The 21,781-nt window shown below is 54.6% G+C and overlaps 2 protein-coding genes and 1 long non-coding RNA gene across 4 annotated transcripts; 2 read left to right on the forward strand and 1 right to left on the reverse strand.

The window, feature by feature from the left end:
* The first annotated feature begins 264 nt into the window (after positions 1-264).
* Positions 265-2,508, forward strand: LOC136566969 (uncharacterized). Of its 2 annotated transcripts, XR_010785091.1 has the most exons (3): positions 265-930; positions 1,579-1,746; positions 1,840-2,508. It is a non-coding gene; the product is annotated as an uncharacterized lncRNA (long non-coding RNA). The 2 variants fall into 2 exon arrangements; XR_010785090.1 differs by having other exon boundaries at positions 1,579-2,508.
* Positions 2,509-6,955: 4,447 nt separating this feature from the next.
* On the forward strand, positions 6,956-10,924 carry LOC136567105 (uncharacterized). Its single transcript, XM_066566612.1, has 4 exons — positions 6,956-6,971; positions 7,976-8,150; positions 8,400-8,458; positions 9,843-10,924. The coding sequence occupies exons 1-4, from the start codon at positions 6,956-6,958 to the stop codon at positions 10,922-10,924; spliced, it is 1,332 nt and encodes a 443-aa protein (XP_066422709.1).
* A 1,630-nt stretch (positions 10,925-12,554) lies between these two features.
* Positions 12,555-21,274, reverse strand: ANGPTL4 (angiopoietin like 4). The gene is made up of 7 exons (XM_066566267.1): positions 20,765-21,274; positions 20,389-20,499; positions 19,775-19,901; positions 15,372-15,485; positions 15,192-15,287; positions 14,614-14,889; positions 12,555-14,073 (listed from the first exon to the last, which is right to left on the reverse strand). Exons 1-7 carry the CDS (start codon positions 21,272-21,274, stop codon positions 13,892-13,894), a joined length of 1,416 nt encoding a protein of 471 aa, XP_066422364.1. The 3' UTR covers positions 12,555-13,891.
* Positions 21,275-21,781: the final 507 nt, after the last annotated feature.

A 21,781-nucleotide genomic window follows, 5' to 3' on the forward strand; every position in this document is an offset into this window, starting at 1 on the left:
TCGCGGCGGGGGTTGCACCGGGTGGGAGGCGGCCCTCAGGGCTATGGGGACCCTCCCGTTTTGAGCGGGATCGCTGGGAGAGAGGTTTCGCCCCGTTTGAGAGTGACCCCCGATCGCTGGGGCATGGCGTCAGCTCTGGGCGGGGGAGAGAACCGGCCCGGCCCGGGGGTCAGCGCAGCAGCGGAGCCGGGGAACACGGCGGGGGAGGCCTTCAGCAGCGCCCCAGGACGCGCGGCTGCCGCCCAGAGCCCCCGCCCCAGCCGCCTTGCTTCCCCCTCGGGCTGCTCCGTGCCCCGCTCAGCGCTCCCGGCCCCACCTTCCTGCTCAACACCAGCTGAAAGGCTGTTCTGGCACATACATGCCCTCACAGGGACACAATTGCTCTAGGAAAACATTTCCCCTTCTTTTTCCTGGCACGGCTCTAGGCAGTTTCCTGAGCGGAGTAGTGACGAAAGGCAGAGGCTGTGGCCACTCGGGCAGTGATGGCGGGACGCCCTTCGCCTCGGCTTTGCGGGCTCCAAGTGGGACATCCTTCATCCTTCACCTTCCCGACGGCAGAGCTACAGCAGCTCATCCTGGGAACGCTGTCCAGGCTGCAGGACCAGCCTCACGGAGCCACTTGGGAGCCCAAGGGTGTCCTGCTGCCCTGGTGGCCCCCTCCTCGTAACCCCATACAACCTATGCACACTTGTGTCCCATCACTGGACTGACACCTTTGGTTGTTGTTGGACAAACCCTGGCAGGGAAACTGCCGACTCCCTCCCCGCCTCTGTGATGTGCAGGGAAGTGGCTCTGCTCATCACACGTTTCTCTCTGTGCTGTGCTCCTCACGACAGGTCTGCCCTACTTCCCTGGAGGAATGTTTATCCAGCTAAAGGATTAGTGCATCTGCAGTATCACAAAGGGAGCAGCAGCAAGACTGAGACAATGGTGAGGAAAAAGCTCTGGCTTTGGACTTATTTTTGTTGGCTTTGGGTTATGCTCAAAGTGGGAGTGATGTCAGGGTGGGGACAGATTCAGACCCTCCAGGCTCTGTGGCTCTGAGCTGCTCTCAGCTTCCCCCAGACGTGAGCACCTTAGACAGGCAGGACCATGGTATCCAAGGGGTTCCATTTCCAAAAATAAGTGCTAATAAATTGGTGGGGACAGACAAAGGGGCAGCAGCCTCTGACAGCTTGGCTGGGTGACACCCAGGCTATCAGTGATCCAGGCTCTAAGAATGGGTGACAACCAACATGCTGCAAGCACACTACAATCCCACTGCCAAGGTATCTAGGTATCCCTGTTGCATATCAGGCAATTGAAGCAGCACGGAAGGAAAGCCAAAATTTCATGGAACCTGCAGTCTAGGAAAAATGCAGCTCCAGCCTGGCAATGGTTTGGGCCAGTTGTTCCTCTGTGACAGGCAGCAATTGCTGAAGGAGTGGGGAGGGAATCTTTTCTTAGGGGTTTTGATGTTCACATGCAGCATGGAGCATCAGGCTTTTAATCCTTCCGATGCCAAAGGGAGTTTTAACACCAGGATCTACAGGAAGGTGTTACTACTTTCTCCTGTTGATGCTGTTCCTGTTTTTGCAGGACCCCAGTGAAATGCCTTGGTGGGTGATGTGAGAGTCTGTCCGAATTTTCCCTCATCTGCCTCACAATCATCATTTGGGGACCACTGAAGAGAAGACCCCCTGTCTAAAATCTCTGGCTCCATAGGAGAAAGTCACATCCCATAAGGCCTGAGACCTGAGAGCATTGGTAAGTTATTGTTTTCACAGGTGTATTTACTATATGCTACACTGAGCCCAACGAGAAGAAGAAGGGGGCACTGTGCCCTTTTTGCAACAATAGCCTTGGAAGCTGTCCCACCTCTCAGCCTGGCTGGACTTCTCCTGAGTTCTGGGTGGTCCCCTGCAGAGGACCCCTCTCACTCGTTTGCAACCACCGTGACAGACAGACTGAGATGTGAGAAGCCTCTCCCTCAAAGACCAAGAATGAAACCCCCCTGTGAAAAGGCCCCTCTGCTCCTTCCAAGGACCGGGACTGAAACCCCCAACCCGGGGGTGGTGTGTGGGGGGAGGTAAGCTGACCAGAGCGAGATGGATGTCGCAGGTGTGAGCATTGGACCACGAAGACAATGGCTCTCACCTACCACTGAGAACATAGATTGTGTGCACCCCTTTCCAAATACCATCCTTTCCCCCAAAGATACAATATACTACCTTTGATTCGGTTTCAAGATCTACTCCCCTTCCCCCATCGAAAAAGAGTAGAATTGGAGTCCAGATGAACTGTGCCTCTGAGATCTCCCCAATGTAACAGGCGGATCCTCGACTGGACTGGACCAAAGGACTTCATCTCTACGTTTGGTAGCTATATCCCTCTCTCTCTCTCTCTCTCTCTCTCTCTCTCTCTCCCTCCCTCTTTTCTCTCTCTTCCTCTGTCTTTTTCTCTCCCTTAATCCCTCTATTGCATTTTGCTGTGGTCATTCAATAAAGGTGTATTTGCTTTATCACTGCATATCCCCTGTGCCGTGTTGGTTCTTTTGCACCCTGAGATCAAATCCACGAATCATCACAAAACCCGTTCGTAAGGACGGATCGTGACAGGTGATGACTAGAGCACATCCAGGGGTGCTAAGCATCCAATGATCAACACTTAAATAGCATCAGGAGGAGCAAAGCTGGAACATGTTGGGTGCAGAATCTCTTAGGAAGGGCTATTATCCCATGCTGAGTTTCTCACTGCTGATAATGCTGCAACCAGTGAGTGGCTATGTGACAGGAGGGAGAGGAGGGTGACTCCTTGCTGGTCTGTGGAGGGGGCCTTTACTTCCCTGATTTGCTCTGCACAGTAGAAGTAAAACATCTTATTTTCATTATTACAAGTAACTTTTTTAGTTCTGAACTGAACACTTACGGAAGAAGGCCTAAAAAACCACTAAAGCTATTTTTTATCAGTTTGGATGGAAATCACTTTCTTCTTTTCTTCTTCTAACGCCTGGGAGTTCTTGCCATAAGTTCTAAAGAGCAATACATAATGGTGGTACCATTGTGAGTGCCATTCAGCTCCAAAATCCCCTGGGACAGGGTTTTAACATTGGCTGCAGGGAGTGGAGATGATGATTTGGCGTTAGAAGAGGGATGCTGTCTTGGGGCTGTGTAGGATTAAGCATGAGCCCGTAGTCCCCACGTTCTTCATATCCTGGAGTGCCCCCAGCTCGTGGTATGTTTTGCATTGGAGAAGCAGTGTCATGTCACCAGAACCAGATATGTGTAACTGATGGGGTAATGCAATTGCAGAACCTTCCACATGTCCTCAAATTGGCCACAGGCCATAAAGCTTCCAGGGCAGTGGCCTGAGGTCCCACCTGGTCAGCAAACTGGTAAGGAAACTCCCCTGTCAGACCATTCAGATGCTGCTCTGGGGTCCCACTGTCAGCAGACTGGCACTGCTGGGACCACAGCCCCTTTGCAGCAGGGGCTCCAGTGACCCCACAGGCCCCGTGGGAGTCCCTGTACACCCCACAGTCCCCCAGTCAGAGCAGCTCCTCTCACCAGCTCGGCCCCAGGTTTCCCACAGCACAGTCCCAGACTCCAGTTCCTTTGTGGTGCAGGGACACAGAACAGCTCGAGCTGGTGCCCTGGGGGGGACCCTGGACAAAGCCCCCCCAGGCTGTGCCCATCCTGATGCTGATGTTTAGCCTGGCTCCTATTCCTGGCTCCTGCAGAGTCCCAGAGCCCTCACGTGGCTCCTTAGGGCCCCAAACCCTTGGTCAGGCAAAGGGTCAGTGTCAGATCCCAGCCCCTTGCTGGGGTCTCTGGCCATTCCCCCCACTCTGAGCACAACCTGCAGATGCTGCAGCTCCCTGAGCTGGGCACTGGAGCATCCCACAACAGACCTCCCTTTGTTTTAGTGGAGCACACCTGCTAATATATTGAAAGGAAAAAGAAAAAAACTTTCAAGGCTTTTGAGTACTGCCCCTATATACAATATTATCACAAGTAAAAAACATAACAGAATTAAGGCCAACAGGGTGAAGTACAACATAGACTCCTGTGCACAAATGCTTCACAAAATCACAAAGGATTCTCAGAAGTCAGTTATTTATCAACACATTGATCACAGATTCACAGAATCATTAAGGTTGAAAAAGACCTCTGAGACCACCAAGTCCAACCTATGATCAGGTACCCCCTTGTCCACTAGACCAGAGCACTGAGCACCACATCCAGTCTTTTCTTAAACACCTTCAGGAACAGTGACTCCAACACCTCTCTGGACAGCCCATTCCAGTGTCTAATCACTTTTTCTGTGAAGAAATTCTTCCTAATGTCCAACGTAAACTCCTCCTAGTGCAGCTTGAGACTGTCCTCTTATCCTGTTGCTGGCTGCCAGGTAGAAACTCCCACCTGGTTCTACCATCTTGTCAGGAAGTCGTGAAGAGCAAGAAGGTCCCCTCTGAACCTCATTTTCTCCAGGCTGAGCCCTCCCAGCCCCCTCATCTGCTCCTTATCAGACACTTGCTCCAGATCCTTCACCAGCTTTGTTGCTCTTCTCTGGACTCAGCACCAAAATGTCCTTTCTGAGTTGAGTGGCCCAGAACTGCACACAAAACTCAAAGTGCTGCCTTACCAGTGCTAAGTTCAGGAGAAGAATCACCTCCCTGGTCCTGCTGGCCACACCTTGGCTGGTACAGGCCAGGTGCTGTTGGCCTCCTTGGCCTGAACACTCCTGGGCTCGTGTTCAGCCGCTGTTGACCAGCACCCCCAGGCCCTTCTCTGCTGGGAGCTTTCCAGCCACTCTGCCCCAAACCTGCACCACTGCAGGGGATTATTGTGGCCAAAGTGTAGGACCTGGGAATTGGTCTTTTTGAGCCTCATGCTGTTGGTCTTGGCCCATCAATCCAGCCTGTGCAGATCCCTCTGCAAAGTCTTCCTACCCTCCAACAGATCAACACTCCCACCCATCTTGGTGTCATCTGTGATTTTACTCAGGGTGGGCTCAATCCCCTTATTCAGATCATCAGTAAATATACTGAACAGGACTGGGCTCAACACTGATCACTGGTCTCTACTAGTGAAAATAATTGAACAGATCATCTACTGGTTGTTTGATGTGAGAAGAGTGTATCCAATTTTTCTTACCTATAACTTTAACAGCAAAATAGGAACACAGTAAAACAGCACATGACCCCTCTTATCTAGATACTAGTTTGGATTTTCTAGAGAATACCTTATTTAAAATTCCATCTCCAGGCTGTATATCATGTACCTGTATTTCAGGGGATTGAGCTGATAACACTGAGCATACTTTGTTCTTTGAACCCTTTCTGAATATATATAACACACTGGGTCAATCTCCATCCAATAAGCTGGCCATAGCTGGGATATAAGATCCTGGCATAGCTGAGTGCCTTCCAAAGAGAATTTCTGTTCGTGTCAGGCTATGGCTTATCACAGAGTATTCTGAGTATCCCACAGAGACAAATGTAAGGCTTCTGGACATTTCAGATTAGTGTACATACATATTTTCACTATCTTTTCTTTTAATGTTCTGTTAGTTCTCTCTGCTTCTCCTGAAGACTGTGAGTGATGTGGTATATGGAATTTTCTTTCTATCCCTAAAGATTTGTACAGCTGATGGATTATATTTGCTGTAAAATGAGCACCTCAGTCTGTTTCAATAAGCTCTGGAACCCTGAGTATCAGGTATAAATTCCTTTAGGCAGGCATTTACTACTCCTCCCATGTTAGCCCTTCATGTTGGAAAGGCTCTGCCCAGCCTGGCAGCTGATCTACCTTCACCAGCCAGCTCCTGTCCCCAGCTGGAGGTGAAGTGTCCATAGGGTCTGTGCATCCACTGGAAAGGGCAGCAGGCCCATGGTAACCCTTCCACCTCTGAGCTTGGTCTGTTACATGAGAGCTTTGGGCAAGCTGAACAGCTATTAGTAATTTATTTTGCAGCAGCCTAAATTCCTGGAGCTGCCCACACTTTTTGTCCCTCCATGGGCTTTACCCTGAAACCATCTGACCACAGTTACTAAACATTTCTTTGGCAGACCAATTTTTCTCCAGCTGACCATATTCCATCATCATTTTGAGTTGCCTCCCACTTTTCCCATCTCTTTCCTTCTGTTGAGCCATCCTTTTCTTAGATAGTTTGAAATTCTGTCAAATTGGGCCTTTCACTCTCAACAACCATTAGACAGAGTCACAGTGCCCCATCGTCCCAGAGGCTGCCTAGCTGTGCCTTCACAGCTGCATCAGCTGGGCCATTGTAATGCTCTAGTGTGGGCTGGGCAAGGCACTCCAGCAGTTTCTGCAGGGAATTGTACAGCTTCTGGCAAACTGCGTATTTCTGCTCCATTGGATACTCTGCTGATGTGAAAAATCCCTGCTCTTTCCATAACATTCCTGCTGCATGACAAACACCAAAAGCATAGCAAATATCAAATGTATAGCTGTTAACTCAGTTCCCTCTTCCCAGATATGCAGCATGAGCCAAGGCTGCTCCCTGTGTGCTCCTCCTTGCTAGGAGTGGTTCAGCTTCTGTTACCTGTCCCTGGCATCCCCACGGGTGGTCTACCCAGACCATCACTGGCCTTGCAGGTAGCAGGATGAGCCCAGAATTAGATATTGGTTATGTGAGGGAACATCAGTAAATGGAAATCCTCATCCCTTGCTCAGACTGGAGATGGGCTTCTCCACTGTCAGGTAGCGGCATTCGGCTCACTGGATTCAAGGGGTTGCATCTTTTTAAGAGTATCTGCTGTTAGGAGGATTTGTTGTGATAGAGCTGGGGTTGGATACTGTTTCAACACTATCTCCACCTCATGTGGGACATGGACTGTTGGAGGATGTCCCAGGGTGAGGGGGTGGCTTTTCTCTAATGTTGTTGCTGTTGCCACCACCGACTGATGACAGGCTGGTGCTCCCCCTGCAACTGGATCCAGATGAACTGAGGAATGTGCGACCAGTCTGGTAGGGTCCCACTTCCTATGTTACTACTCCAGTGGCCATTTCTTTATGCTCATGTGCACACATGCACACACACACACATATATGTATATATATTATTTTTTTCAGTAGCAAAAAATCTTTTCCTTTACACTGAAGGGAAAATACAAAGCATTTTGAATGGAACCAGTTTCCTGCTCAGGCAGGACTTTTTGCCCACTGTCCTGGAAGAAAATGAAAGTTTTCCCAAGTTAATAGAAATAATATTAGTGTAAGAAAGTTTTCTGATGCTTTGCACATGCCACTAGTCCCAGCCATAGGTGATGCCCTCCCTTCACGAATAGAACACAGCAGATCTTCAAGAACAGCTACAACAGTTCTCCTTATTCTGAGGGAAGTCTTCAAATATTACTTGTATGGTATGTTTATCATCCCTTCACCTAATATAAATGTACATGGAGAAAAATGTGCTTTTATAAATGTTCTTTTAGAAATATACAAAACAGCAGAGTTATAAGTAAGTGCATGTCCACAGGGAATCTCATATACACACAAAATAAAGTGGTGTTTGAGCTGCCGCACACCTGGAGAACATATTCCATGGTATTTCTAGCTTACACCCCAACAATTCATTCAAATAGTTACAACTAAATCTGAATTCACAAAAATTTTAAGTTTTCCAGGAAAACTGGCACAAGCAGCACACATTTTGAAGCTGAGGTACCTCTGGTTGCGGATCTACCCAAATCTCCCTTTTTGAGGAGGCTCCATGTGCACAGTGACCCCGAGGGAGCAGCTCCCTCTGCGGATGTTTGTGCCCCAGAGACACAGGTTCTCCTGGGAGCTGGAACAAAAGCTTCCCAGAAGCCCACAATTTTTTTTTTTTTAAATCAACTCTTAGATTAAAATGTCTTGAAGGAATCACCAAACCTAAATACTGTTCCTAGCATACGATTTTTACTAGGTTCCCACTGTGTCTTTTAAAATGCTTTAACCACTCTCCCTCAGCCTTTTTCCTCCGAGCCCAGCTCAGCACAGCCCACCGAGCGCCCTCAGTGCCCGCAGGGCCCCGGCCGGGCAGGGCTGCGGACCCGGCCCCGGCCCCACCGCGCTGGTGCCGCTCCCGGCGCTGCCCGAGGCCGCGGATGCGCTCCCGGCGCAGTGGGGACTGTTCTGCACAGCCTCGGCCAAGGGCGGCTTCTTGTCAGCGCTTCTTGTCCCGCCTTTTCAAGCACTAAGAGGGTACTTGAACCACCTTTTTACACGCTAAAAAGAATACACTTTACTACCTTCTGTGTGTGCCTCCCGTGGGGCTCCAATCCCTGCAGGAGTGACACCAAATCTGAACAGAATGATGCCCCAACAGAGGGGCCCAGGTCCACCCTTAGCGTTTATATTGAATGTGCTCAGGGGATTTGAACAGCCATGCTCAGGCTCCTCCCTGCTCCAAAGATGCAGGCGAACTCACCTGGTAGCACCATTTGGGTGCTTGGAGAAGGAAGACTCCAAAGGTAGTGGCCTGTGGGTCCCACCTGGATCGACAAACTATTAAGGAAACCTTTCTGACCAGTCTAATGCCCCTCTGGGCATCCCACTGAGCCACCTGCACTGCCTGTGCTCCTCAACAGCCAGCGGGGGTCCTGCTAGCCCCAAACATTTTGTTAAACTCTGCTGGGGTACACACCCTGAAGAGCTGTCTATGCCATCTGCTTCTTTTTCGAACATGATAGAAACTTGCTCAAAATGATCACCTGAGATGCTGAAGCTTGTCCTGAGAGCCTCAACCCCTGCAGTGTCCCAGAGACACAGACACCTGCTTGGATGTTTGAGCCAGGATTTCCCTTTCCCACCCTCTTAGTGGGATCTGAACCCCCAGGAGTCCATGAGCACCCTCAAGGAGCCACCCCAGAACACTCTGCTTGAGAGGTGTCCCTGGTAAAGGTGCAGGTGCAAAGCTCTGCCTGGCACGTCCACAAGAAACTCAATTTGTGCTCAGTGCTGCTGAGCTCCAGCAGAAGAGCTGAAGCTACTGGGAGGACTGGAAGGCTCCTGGCATCCCTGCATCTGCCAGGCACCCTGAAGCATTGGGAGCCAGGGGATGACTTTGAAAGTGTGACCCTTGCTAGTGCTGGTGAGGCTGAGTGCTGGGCTGGGGGTGTCTGGAGAGTGTTGGTGGGTGGGGAACTTTTCTCTTGCTTCCAGTTTGCTCTTCCTTGGCTGTGTGGCAGGTTTCTGCTCTCACTGGGGATTTGCCATTTTGCCTTTTTTGGGTTTGTACCCCTGCTGTGGTGCTACACTGGTGGTGGGGCCTCGGGTGATGCCTCTGGCTTACTCCAGCACCTTGGTGCCATGGATGCAGGGGTTCAGCCTGCCCTTCCAAGCTGGTGCAGCTGTGTACACACAAACACCTTCCCTTTTTGCCAAATAACGATTTGGTTTCCACTGAAGAATGAAAAAGAGCTTGAGGCTCTGCTGTCACCTCTCTCGATGGCTGTTGTTACTGTTCAGAGGGAGCTCTGTGCAGCAGGCTGAGCCTATCCTCACTTTTTGGGGCCACAAACACAGCTGGCTTGAGATATTGGTGCCTGATGCAAAACGTCATCTTGATCTAATGATGCTTTGTGAGAATCCCGGGACAATCTTCTTCTACTGACGGCTCCAAGCTCGGCACTGAGGGGCAGGCACGCCAGCTCAGTGCCACCCATTGGAGTACAGCCCCAGCCTATCCCACAGTGCTGCTGGCCCCAAAAACCCCATCCCACCATGTCCAGACCCTGCAGCCTTTGGTCTTACACCATCCCCACCTTCAGAAGCAGCCCTTACAGCAGCCCTCACTGGGGTTTTGCTGGGGGCTCGTGAAGTGCCGGGTGGCACAGCAGGTCCCGGCCCCTGCAGGAGCACGGCTGCTTTGGGAACAGCAGGAGCTGCCCTCGGAGCCGTTCCTGCCGGAGCTGCGCTCGGGGCCCTTCCTGCCGGAGCTGCCCTCGGAGCCGTTCCTGCGGGAGCTGCCCTCGGAGCCGTTCCTGCCGGAGCTGCCCTCGGGGCCGTTCCTGCCGGAGCTGCCCTCGGAGCCGTTCCTGCCGGAGCTGTGCTCGGAGCCGTTCCTGCCGGAGCTGTGCTCAGGGCCGTTCCTGCCGGAGCTGCGCTCGGGGCCGTTCCTGCGGGAGCTGTGCTCAGGGCCGTTCCTGCCGGAGCTGTGCTCAGGGCCGTTCCTGCCGGAGCTGTGCTCGGGGCCGTTCCTGCCGGAGCTGCCCTCGGAGCCGTTCCTGCCGGAGCTGCGCTCGGAGCCGTTCCTGCGGGAGCTGCGCTCGGGGCCGTTCCTGCCGGAGCTGCCCTCGGAGCCGTTCCTGCCGGAGCTGCCCTCGGAGCCGTTCCTGCGGGAGCTGTGCTCGGGGCCGTTCCTGCCGGAGCTGCCCTCGGAGCCGTTCCTGCCGGAGCTGCGCTCGGAGCCGTTCCTGCGGGAGCTGCGCTCGGGGCCGTTCCTGCCGGAGCTGCGCTCGGGGCCGTTCCTGCCGGAGCTGCGCTCGGGGCCGTTCCTGCCGGAGCTGCCCTCGGGGCCGTTCCTGCCGGAGCTGTGCTCGGAGCCGTTCCTGCGGGAGCTGTGCTCGGAGCCGTTCCTGCCGGAGCTGCCCTCGGAGCCGTTCCTGCCGGAGCTGCGCTCGGAGCCGTTCCTGCCGGAGCTGCGCTCGGAGCCGTTCCTGCGGGAGCTGCCCTCGGAGCCGTTCCTGCCGGAGCTGTGCTCGGGGCCGTTTCTGCCGGAGCTGCGCTCGGAGCCGTTCCTGCCGGAGCTGCGCTCGGAGCCGTTCCTGCGGGAGCTGCCCTCGGAGCCGTTCCTGCCGGAGCTGTGCTCGGGGCCGTTCCTGCCGGAGCTGCCCTCGGGGCCGTTCCTGCGGGAGCTGCCGTCGGAGCCGTTCCTGCCGGAGCTGCGCTCGGGGCCGTTCCTGCGGGAGCTGTGCTCGGGGCCGTTCCTGCGGTAGCTGCTCTCGGGGCCGTTCCTGCCGGAGCTGCGCTCGGGGCCGTTCCTGCCGGAGCTGCGCTCGGGGCCGTTCCTGCCGGAGCTGCGCTCGGGGCCGTTCCTGCGGGAGCTGCGCTCGGGGCCGTTCCTGCCGGAGCTGTGCTCGGGCAGCGCTGTGCGGGGCTGGCGCTGGAGGGAGCCCTGAGGCAGCTCCGAGATGTTTCCACGAACTGCAGCTGAAGTGGTTGTTAAACAGCAAAGAGGTGGAGGATTTTAGATGAAAACAGATCCAGACCTGGCTTCTTGCAGAGGGAGCTTGAAGGGGCCCGAGGATGCCACATGCTCAAGTGTGGCTCCGATGGCCCTGGGGCATGGGTGGCACCGACGCTGATGGAATGCGGGGACTTGTGCAGCAGAACAGGCAAGACTGAGACACACAGAAAAGGAAAAGCTGTGATTCCTAGGATGGGCAAGATTTAGGGCAATTGGCATTTGCCCATTTGGCATTTACTAAACCCTGGATGGTGTCTGGTACTGGCTGGTATCATCCACCAGGCACCTCCTGTAGATCAAATGCACCACAAAGACTTGGGGAGCAAACCCCAAGTCTGCAAAACAAACTACAGAAGAGCTCCTTCTCCAGCTTCTATTTGATGCATAAATCCCACCTCAGTCTCATCACTTTAGCATCCAGACTAAAACATGCACTCCAGTATCTGCTGCTGCACTCAAGGACTAAGTAGGTTTTGAATTAAGCAAAGAGAATATTAAAAATGCATTTCTGAATGCAGGAGTGAGCACAGAGCAGGGCATAATGAGCTGTTTGCACAGTTGTGCTTAGAGCTATCATCAACCCTGGGATTTCCCCCAGGGAAGCAGGACAGATGTGGGAGCTGGGGCCACACTTAGGTACATTAGGTATTTATAGAGCTGCTCAGGGGACTAGACCAGTCTCATCTCTTCTTCCTTCCAAGCAGCTTTTCCTCTTCCTTCCTTGTATAGCAAGCAAGAACCTATGATTTTCTCCAGCTCTAGTATATTGGAGCTGGAGGAAAAAATATAGACAGGATTGGGAGCACTGCTGGAATTTACCCCCATCACCTTAAAGATCCCTGCTCCATCCCCAGCTCATCTCATTCCCACATCTATAATCACCCCTACAGAAGTTACAATAAATGCTTTTGGAGATGACTACACAGATGTGTTATGAGCAGCTAAAAGGCTGTTATTTAGTGGGGCTTGCGCTGATCAGCTGACTTTGTTGGGCCTGGATTATCCAGACTTCAGCCTCTGCTCATTTTCAAAGAGTTGGCACAGGCTTTTCCAGCCACCTCCAAGGAATGTCCCCTTCCTTCAAAGGTCTGCCAGAAACCCAACACATCAGCACTTAAAAAGCTGCTGCCTCACAGTCTAATTTCCAGGAAGGGAAGAAATTTAGAAGCCCATAAACTCCAAGCAGATTAAAACCTGCTGCTGGGCCCTATACCAGCAATTTATCAGAACTTCATAAGGCTACAGCTGAACATGGAGGCCAGAAGGGAGTTGAGTGCTTAGGTCACAATTCCAATAAAGTTTTCAAATGCAGACTCATCACAATGCTCCCACACACCTGCCACAGGTAAACCATCAGGAAAATAATCCAGGCAGGACACTTAAAGGCTTGTTTTTATTAAAAGACATCTTCAGAAAAGATATTTTAGTACAAAAAATGCTTAAAATACACAAACTACACTTGCTTTCCTTTCCAGCATCGACATTTATAAATTACACCACATTGTTATTAACACTGCATTTAAATATCAAAACAAATTGAAACAGAGAATTCATCAACGAGTCCAACATCCTACAAACAACTATGTACAGTATTTAGCAGCTAGGAGCTCTAGCACAGTAGTCAATATGACTTCAATAGGGCAGGATGCTTGGGAAGCCCCAAGACTGTAGCTTGGCCTGTAAGTTTTCAGGGACCTGTTTTGGCCACCTCTCCCCAGACACCCACCCCAAAGGCAGAGGTGGTGCCATACATCATGGTACACACCTAATGAAGTGTGGCTTCTTGCAGAGAAACCCTGCTGTCCCCTGGCTTTGTAGTACTGGGATACACATACAGGACAGGTCCAGTCACTCTGTGAAGTGTGAGGTCTCTGGTGGAGGAAGGCAGCCCCTACTTCTGGGGTGCTGACAGTGACAGCAAGGCTGGTGCCACCCAGGGACAGTCACTGCTGTCCCACTGCTTGTCCTACCCACCCCCCAGCAGCACTGGCAGGCAGCAGGCAGAGCTCCCCAGGACCTGGCCCCTCAGGCAACCAGCTGCAGGATCTCACCCAACAACCTTAGAGCTGGAAGCAGTTCTCCCAGCTCCCAGCAAATTCCAGCACAGCCAGAAATACAGGTCTTCAAAGGGAAGGCAAGTGAGCCTGAGGTCCCCCCTTCTGCACAGGTCACTCTCAGCTTTCCCACCAAGCCCTGCACCTCAGGGGGCAGGGGCTGCACAGATGGAGCTGCCTGAGGCTCACTGCCCCCAGCCCCTGCACAGGAGGCTCCAGGGGCTCTCACAGGGGGTACCTGGGACATCATTTGGCAACAACAGTGAAAGACAGGACATATAGCAAGACTCCATACCCAGTGCTGTGGTCCAGAGCAGTGAGACACTTCCTGTGCCCCTCCTGCCCCAGGCCCAGCTCATCAACACAGTACAGAAATGTTAAGACAGGAAAGCACCGGACAATTTCAACTTCTGCAGCAGCACATGGCAGGTCAGAAAACCCTTGTGCATGCTCTGGAGGTGGATCTCCCTCCTGGGACTCCTCTTCAGGTTTGGGAACTCCCATCCAGAGGTTCTGGCAACATGGAGCTGTTTTACTTTTAGTGAGGAGCAGTGTTGTGCCTCCAAAGGGCTTCTAACCTAGGAAGGGGAGGTTGTTTTCTGTAAACACCGAGTGATGGAGCTCAGGTCCATGCTCCACAGAGAAAGTCTCAAGTAGAAACTTTAGGGCTCCGCTTCCAGTGCTGCAGGTTGGATTTTCATGATGGTTGACTTCAGGGGGTAGTACCTGCCCTTCCATGTCTTCCAGAAGATGCCCTGCTTGCGCTCGTGCCTCTGCCGCGGGATGGAGCGGAAGTACTTCCCATTGAGGTTGGCATGGCCACAGGTGCTGAACCACCAGCCACCTACGAGGGCAACAAAGGGATAATTTTAACTCCTCGAAATTCGAGACAGAAAAAGCTAGGTTCAATGCAGCTGATGCCCCTATTTCCCCTATTTTTCTAGAGCTTCAGGATCTTAAAAGACCGCCTCATATACAGCCAAGGAGTCCCGTGTACTGGGGAACCTCTCACAGGTCTGACATGACTTCAGGCTGTGTCTGCAAATCCAGGCTGCTGCTCCTTGTGTGCAAAACCCTTTAGCAGCCAGGCTGAGGGGGGCCTCTGCTCTGCTTGAAAAGGTTCCATGCAAAGTGGCAGACAGCAAAGCTGCTATGAGGACAGATGCTTGGGCCAAGACCTGAATCATGAACCCTCCCTCAGCTTCAGCTTCCCTCTTGGTTCCCTGCACAGTTCTTCCCAAAGAAGCAGCTGTCCCAGGGGACAAGGCCAGCTCAACAGCAAAGGGGTCTAGTGCCAAAGGGTCTGGGTCCCACTGGACCACTACCAGATAGTGGAGGGCTGAAAGGGAAGTGTACATACTGGGATAGAAAACCTCAGACTGACCTGAGAGGTGTTTGGCACAGTTTGTGTCAGCTTTAAGGTCATGGTCACGATCCCGAGTGGAGAAGGGCAGCTGCCTGAATTCCCCAATGGCATTTTCCAGCTCTCCAGACAGAGGCCCCAGCAGGTTGAGTGTGTAGGCTGTGCTCTCTCCACCAAGACTGAAGACAAACTGAACCACCTGGGAATTCCCCTCCCAGTCTTCCAGCTCAATCAGGAGATTGTATTTTCCCTCTTGGACAAGGCGATGTATCTTCTCCAGGCCCAGCCAGAAGTCACCTGAAATAAGACTCATGACTTTGGCTGCAGAGACACAAACGTGCCATGAAAAGCAGAGATATGAGCAAGCTCCAGAGACAAACAGGGAAAACCTAGGACACTGCAGTGTTTGAGTCACTGTCTGGCACCTGCAGGACACATCAGGAAGATCAAGGACCCCTGCTCTGCAAGCACTGTCCCACCCACCCTTCAGTCCACAACTGTGCTCCAGCACAGAGAGCTCCAGAGACCAGCAAGGGGAATACCTTTTGCTGAGCTTCCCTTATCCCACAGTGAGAACATAGACACCATCATCCACCTACCACGAAGGTCTCCAAAGCCATTCTTGTAGGCATCCCACAGCTGGTCAAAGTCCACAGAGCCATCCACGCGCCTCTGGATCACTGTCCAGCCACCCTCTGTGGGAAGGGAAAACACAGTCACGGGGGGCTGCCATTGACCAGGCCACCCTGCCAAGTGCCCGGGACGCTGCACGGCTTTACCTGCGCTCATGTCACAGTAGACTTTGAAGGGCTGAGATCCTGTGGGCTGTACCTGGAAAATGCCACTGCTCCGCTGCCCAGCCAGGAAGAGCTGGTGGCAACCCTCTGGAAGCTCTGCAGGGGAAGGAAACAGCAACTGAGGAGATGGCCACGAGCCCCACTTCCTCAGCAGGTTGCTCCCACCACAGCCCCAGCACTTGCAGCCCTGGCCACGAGCCCAGCCAGCTGTGCTCAGCATGGCTGCAGCTCTGGACACGTGCTGGGGACAACGGCCCCTGACTTCAGCATCTTTAAACACTGTGACCCCACATCTTCCCTTTTATTCAAACAGAGCTCCTTGGGCTTTCATCCAAGGCAGAAGCCAGGCTTTGGGCCAGGCTGGAGTGACCTCAGCTGGAGAGCAGGGCTCCCCATCAAGGAAGGACAGAGGAGTTCCCAGGTCCCTCTACACTCACAGACAGGAGTGGCCCGTCTGGGGTGGGGCAATGCCAGGGCCAAGTATCTCCATCCCTCACGAGGCTGAAGCAGGGTCAAGGGGCCTCAGAGGCAAAGACAAAGTCCTGACATCAGGAAGGTGGCTGAGCATCCAGCACATGACCTCTTTCTCCCAGCAACTGTGGTGGTGGCAGACAGACATCCTGCTGGGCAGCCTGCCACCAGCAGGCACAGCGCCAGGCTGGGGTGACCTTTTTTCCAAGATACACTGACTGAGGCAAGGAGGGGGGGTGGACTCTGGGAGCCCCAGCTCATTGCAGGAGTGGATTGCCCAGGGTGAAGCCACACCCTTCTTCATCCTCCTCCATCCCCAGGGGCTCCCACTGCTCCTTCTGCCTCACAGGGACTTTGCCCAGAGCTGCCAGCAAAGCACCATTTCAACAGCTCTGATAAAAGGCCATCCAGGAACCACCACTCCCAGCACTTGGGAGAGATGAGGCAGAGGGAACCTGTTACAACACCCGAGTCAAAAGGCCACAGAAGGATGTGCAGGGACTTCAGCCCCAGGCTGCTGCACAGTCAAGGGGCTCTTTGTCAGCAGGGACAGGTGCCCCAGTCACCCCCAGACAAAGGGGCCCTGTTCTCCCCAGGCCAGGGTGGATGGGTTGTAGCTTTGGCTACCCTGGCTCACAGCTGCTGCCGGCATGACCCTGAGACAGACAAGAAACCTCAAGACAAGCCCTGGGCTGTGCTGGGGTGCTGGCTGTGGGGGTCTCCTCACAGTAGCTGCCCCAAGGTCAGGGCTGACACCACTATCCAGAGCAGCAGCAAGGACAAGAGCTTCCTCCAACAGCCAGGGGCTCCCTGGGGGCAGATGGAAGGGGGGAAAAGGGCCTTTGAACTGCCAAGAGTAAAAGCAGCCCTTGCAGAGCATCACCCCATCCCATCCTCACTGGGTGCTGGGGAGTCTTGACGCTGCATTGGGGTGAAGAGCAGAGCTCCAGCTGGAGGAAAGGTCAGGGGGGACCCAGGGGACAGAAAAATGACACCTGCCATCACCTTTCACCCATTTCCAACATATTCCTCTCTTTTCCTTCCTCTCTCCCCACAAAATTTCCCCTCCTTAGCAGGGGCAGCCCCTCTCCCACAGCCAGCACATCCCCAGGGCAATGCCAGGGCAGGACTGGTGCCACCATCAGTGCACCACAGGACAAGCTGTGCCGCAGCCCTACCCTAAACCCATGACACAGGGACTGAGGGCATTGTGCATCAAGGATCAAAACCACACAGAGCCCCCCCAGCAATGCAGGGGCTGAGTGCATCCTGAATATCCCCACCTTCTGGGTGGGGAAGGGCAAAGGCAGGGAAGCAAACCAGGCTCAGAGGAAGGAACACCACAGCCAGAGGCCCCTGCTCACATTGCCACAGCAGGAAGGTGCTGGGCTTGCCAAGCTCCTCACCTCCTCTTCTCACTGCATCTCCCAGCGTTGGTGGGATGGCGCCAGGCAGATGTTTGGTAGTCCCAGCATGCACAAGTCAACTCCATCCCTGCCTGCTTCTCATTTCTGGGCTCTGGCTGCACTCAATCCCTGTTCCCCTGGTGCCACAGGGACTCTCCAGCAGCTGAACAAGATGCAGCTGCTTGAACAGCCTCTGCTCAATCTTTTTGTTAGTTCCAGTTCACGTTGCACATCCAAACAGCACCAGCAGAACAAGCCCTCCTGGCTGCTCCTGTGTTTCCTTTTCCCTCCCCCTTTATTTAGCCAAGCAACACAACAAGGCTGGATCTGCCTTAGGCTCCGTGTTCACCCAACAGGATTTCCAGCCATGAGACAAGGGAGGTCACTAACCTGGTATAAACACCGTCCTCAGGGACGGCAGGGCATGCCTAGAGCTGCCTGCATTGCCTCCCCCTCTCCCGCCCCAACCCAGCCCCATTATTTTGGAGTCTCAGCGCCACCGGGAGAGCGTGAGCAGGGCTCCACCTTTCCCCTACTCGGCTGGCTGCCAGCAAGCACAGGCTCTGCCCAAAGACATGATCCTCTTTCTGCAAGCTATTAAACCTCTCACTCTCCAGGCAGCTTTGAGCCTTCAACTTTCACATGCTTGGCCCCATGCCAGTTCTGCTCTGAAAAAACTTGTGTTCACTGGATGCAAATAAAAGGGTCTTTCTGCAAGGGCTGCTGGTGGAGTTCATCGCCGCTCCCCAGGGCCGCGCCGGCACCGGGCTCTGCCCGACCATGGCCGGGAGCCGCCGGCGAGGCCTCGCCAGCTCTGCCCCACTCTGAAAGCAGCCACAGGTCCCCCGGGCACAGGGCCAGCCTGCCTGCTTTGAGACTTGCCAGAAAAGGCACAGCCTCGCCAGCTCTGCCCAGCTCTGACAGCAGCCACAGGTCCCCCTGGGCAGAGGGCACAGGGCCAGCCTGTGTGCTTTAAGATTTGCCAGAAAACTCACTTGACTTGATAATGAAAGGAAGCCAATTTGTTTTCTGTCAGTGATACCAACATCAGGGATTAGGCAAGGAAAGGGGAAGCTCACAGCTGGTGGGACAGAATTGGCGTGTCCTGGGTCTTTCCATCAGGGACAGAGCAGCACTGGAAGGTGCTGAGCTCACACAGCATCCGTGGGGGCTGTAGCTCCTGCTGCCTTCCACTATGCATTACAAACATTTCTGTAGCCAGTGTCAGCCAGAATGTCCTACATCTGCATCAGCAAGTAGCAAAGGTCCCAGCCCTTCTCCCAGCATAACCCAAGAGTGGAATCAAGGGTTATACTAGATAACCTCTAAAGGTCCCTTCCCACCCAAACTATTCTATGACACACACTACTGCAGGCAAGTCACAAAGCAGAGCTTGGAAAAAACCAGGAGAGAGAAGTTCTGAGAGAGTTTTCTGGCTCAGAAGTGCTGCTCTGAGTAAGGTTGACCCTGCACAGTCCCACTGAACTGCACCCTGGAAGAGTTTGAAGCCCCACATTCCACTTCTCTTCTTGTCCATGTGGACAAGCCTTTTGTTCTGCCCAACCAGCTTTCAGACACACCAGTGACAGCTCCAGGCTCTGCAGACAAGTTATCATGTGTTTTCCCATAACCATCCCTGCTAGGCCAGGCCCTGAGCAGGAATTCCTCATGCCTCCTCATCCTGCCTGGCTCCTGTGAAGATCCCTAGACAGCGGCAGAGGCAGCCCTGTGGTCCGGCTGACACAGCATGACAGCAGCTGCTCCTGGCCAGCAACCCCTGCAGGGACATCACTCCTGTCTGCAGGAAGGCTGCAGGACATGGCACAACTGGGGACACCTGCTCTGCTGCCCTCTGCTCTGCAGGAGCCCCTCCAGTCCTGCTGCCAGGGCAGAAGATGCTCCAGGCAGAGCCAGGAGCTGCAGATGGCAGCATCCACTCTCCTGCTCCAATGCACATTTCCCAGCGCTGTGAGCACCCACTGCAACTCAGCACCTTCAGCCAAGGATAGTACAAGCTGAGACACTTGTGTTTCATACATGAGTCTGAATATGAGCCAAGGGGGAGAGAGAGATACACAAGCACACAGCTCTGCTCTCAGGCCAGGCCTCCCTAAACCCTACCCTCCTCCCACAGACAGCAAAGACACTTCACTGCCTGGTGTGAGCAAGAGTTAACTGAAAAGAGCTGAGACCCTTCCCTCCTCACCCCACACCTGCCAGTCCTTTTTGACAAATACCTGGTCTCAGGCTTTGTCTGCTTCCCACTGCATGCCTAACAACGGGCAGCAAAAAGCCTCTTTAATCCTTAAATTCCTGCTGGACTAACACTGGCCCAGAAGACAAGGATTCTGCCTGTGCTCCAGATCCACTCACTCTGGCCATATTCCCAAGCTCCAGCTTTTCAAGCAAATCTGCTCAGGACAAATGAACCTTTTGTTTCCAAAAGCTTGCACCTGCTACAGGTTTGCTCTGGCATGGACAAGCAGGGCAGCACAAGCAGATACTCACTCTGTGTCTGCAGGGGCTCCCCACTGCCATTCTGACTCTGGTTGGTGAGGTTGAGGCTCTTCTTCAGGTTTATCTTCCACTTTGGAGGCTGTGTTTTGTTGTGGTGTAGGGGAATTAGTAGATTGACCTAAAAAAAAAAATGCACGAGTCAGAAAGGTTTTATCTCAGCTTGTTTCCCATTCCATTACTCAGGGGGGCAGATCAGCCACACACCAGTCACCTCCCGTGGCCAGAGCTGTGGCTGAACTTGCCTAGAAACCTCGAGGAACAGGAGATACCCAGTCCTGGCAAAGCCAGAAGCAATTGTAGTTTTTCACACCCATGCTAGCTAGTTTATTCTGCAGATGAATGCAAAGGCAGAGCCCAGGGAGGCTATTCCCACCCACCAGTTCCTGCTATTGCTCCATACAAACTCTCTGGAAGCATGCAGGCTGCTGCCCTCACACACTGATGATCCCCTGCAGCACGGGGACCAGAGCCGTGGCCCCTTTGGAGTCCCCAAGGCCAGGGAGCACCAGCACAGCCACCAGAGCTGGCACGGCAGGGGTGTCACACCAGGGTACCCACGGCATATAGGGCCAGGCTGGGGGCTGCAGCACAGAACAGGGGCTCACCTTGCTCTGCAGGCTTTTAATCTGCAGGTTCTGCTTGTCCAGCTTGTACTGCTGCTGCTTGATTTTCTGCAGAAGCTCCTCGATACGCAGGTTCTGAGCATCCATCAGGGACTGCGGGGGAAGAGCCAGGTGAGCCCCATCGCTCCAGGGAGCTCTGGCTGTGCGAGACCCCCGGGAGGGCGCTCCCGGTGCCCCCAGACCCCTCTGCTCTCCTGACGCTGTCCCGGGACAGTCGGGTCTTTCCCACAGTCGTTCCCGGTGTTCTCTAGCGGGTCTGGGGTGTGTCCCCCCCACCAACGTTCCCCGCTGGTGCCGGTACAGGGCCCCTGTCGAGTCCTCTCCACCCGGCTCCCCCCGAAGTGCCCCCCGCGCTCACCTGCAGCGCCCCCAGGTCCCGAGCGCTCTGGTTCCCGGCCGGCCGCGCCTGCAGCGCCAGACGGACCCGGCCCTCCAGCCGCTCCAGCCGGCCCTGGATCGCGTCCTTGTCAGCCGCCACCTCCTCCAGCCGCTGCCGCAGCGCCTCGGAGAGGTTGAGCAGCTGCCGGCCGCGGCCCTCCAGCTCCCGCACGCTGCCCCGCAGCCGCTCGCCGCGCTCCTGCGCCTCCCGCGCCTGCCGCAGCAGCCGCCCCAGGGAGCTGTTGTGGGCGCTCAGCCGCCCGCCCAGCTCCCGCAGCTGGCCCTTGGTGCGCTCCACGTGCTCCTTCAGGCCGTGCCCCAGCTGCAGCAGCCCGTGGGCCAGCACGTTCACCTCGTCCCAGGAGGCGAACTGCGCCCGCCGCTCCCGCCCGGCTCCCGCCGCCGCCCGCCGCTCGGGCCCGGCTCCCGGTGCGGGGGCCGCGGCCAGCCCCGCCGCGCACAGCAGCAGCGCCGCACCGCCGAGCTGCATCGTGCCCGCTCCGCTCCCCGTGCCGCCGCCGCCGCCCTGCTTTTATGCCCCCGTGGCGGGGAGGGCCCCGCACCGGCCCCTCCCCGCCCACCCGGCCCCGCCGCTTTGTTCGCCCTCTCCGGCGGCCACGGCTCAGGCCCCGTATCCGCCGCCTGCTCCCGGTCTTGTCCGCCCTCACCCCGGGCAGCCTCGGTCCCTGTCGCTGAGCCCTACCTGCCCCAGTCCTCATCTCTGCTCTCATCCTTATCTCCGTCTCCATTCCTGTCCTTGTCCTCGTCTCCATCCCTGTCCCCATTCCCCTCCTCATGCCGTGCCCATTCCCATTTCTGTCCCCATTCCTATCTGCTTTCCTATCCCTAGGGGTCCCCGTTCCATCCCTGTCCCCACGCCCATCCCTATCCCATCCCTGCTGACTGTCCTGCCCCTCATCCTGCCCTGGGGCCCCTGATCTGCACCAAGCCCTGATGCCTGGTCCCCCCCTCCCGTGGATGCGCCCGTGTCACCCTC

Source organism: Molothrus aeneus, chromosome 27 (assembly GCF_037042795.1).
Source record: "Molothrus aeneus isolate 106 chromosome 27, BPBGC_Maene_1.0, whole genome shotgun sequence".
Taxonomy (NCBI): domain Eukaryota; kingdom Metazoa; phylum Chordata; class Aves; order Passeriformes; family Icteridae; genus Molothrus; species Molothrus aeneus.

Bases quoted from the DNA above. Each gene is read 5' to 3' on its own strand.
- LOC136567105 (XM_066566612.1), top strand. The intron at 8,151-8,399 runs GTCAGCGCTTCT...CCTGCTCCAAAG, and splicing joins TCGGCCAAGGGCGGCTTCTT to ATGCAGGCGAACTCACCTGG. The intron at 8,459-9,842 runs GTAGTGGCCTGT...CGGCCCCTGCAG, and splicing joins GGAGAAGGAAGACTCCAAAG to GAGCACGGCTGCTTTGGGAA.
- ANGPTL4 (XM_066566267.1), bottom strand. From the start codon at position 21,274: ATGCAGCTCGGCGGTGCGGCGCTGCTGCTGTGCGCGGCGGGGCTGGCC. The intron at 15,486-19,774 runs GTGAGTATCTGC...CTTCCCCTGCAG, and splicing joins GGAGCCCCTGCAGACACAGA to AGCTTCCAGAGGGTTGCCAC. The intron at 15,288-15,371 runs GTAAAGCCGTGC...CCCTTCCCACAG, and splicing joins CTACTGTGACATGAGCGCAG to AGGGTGGCTGGACAGTGATC.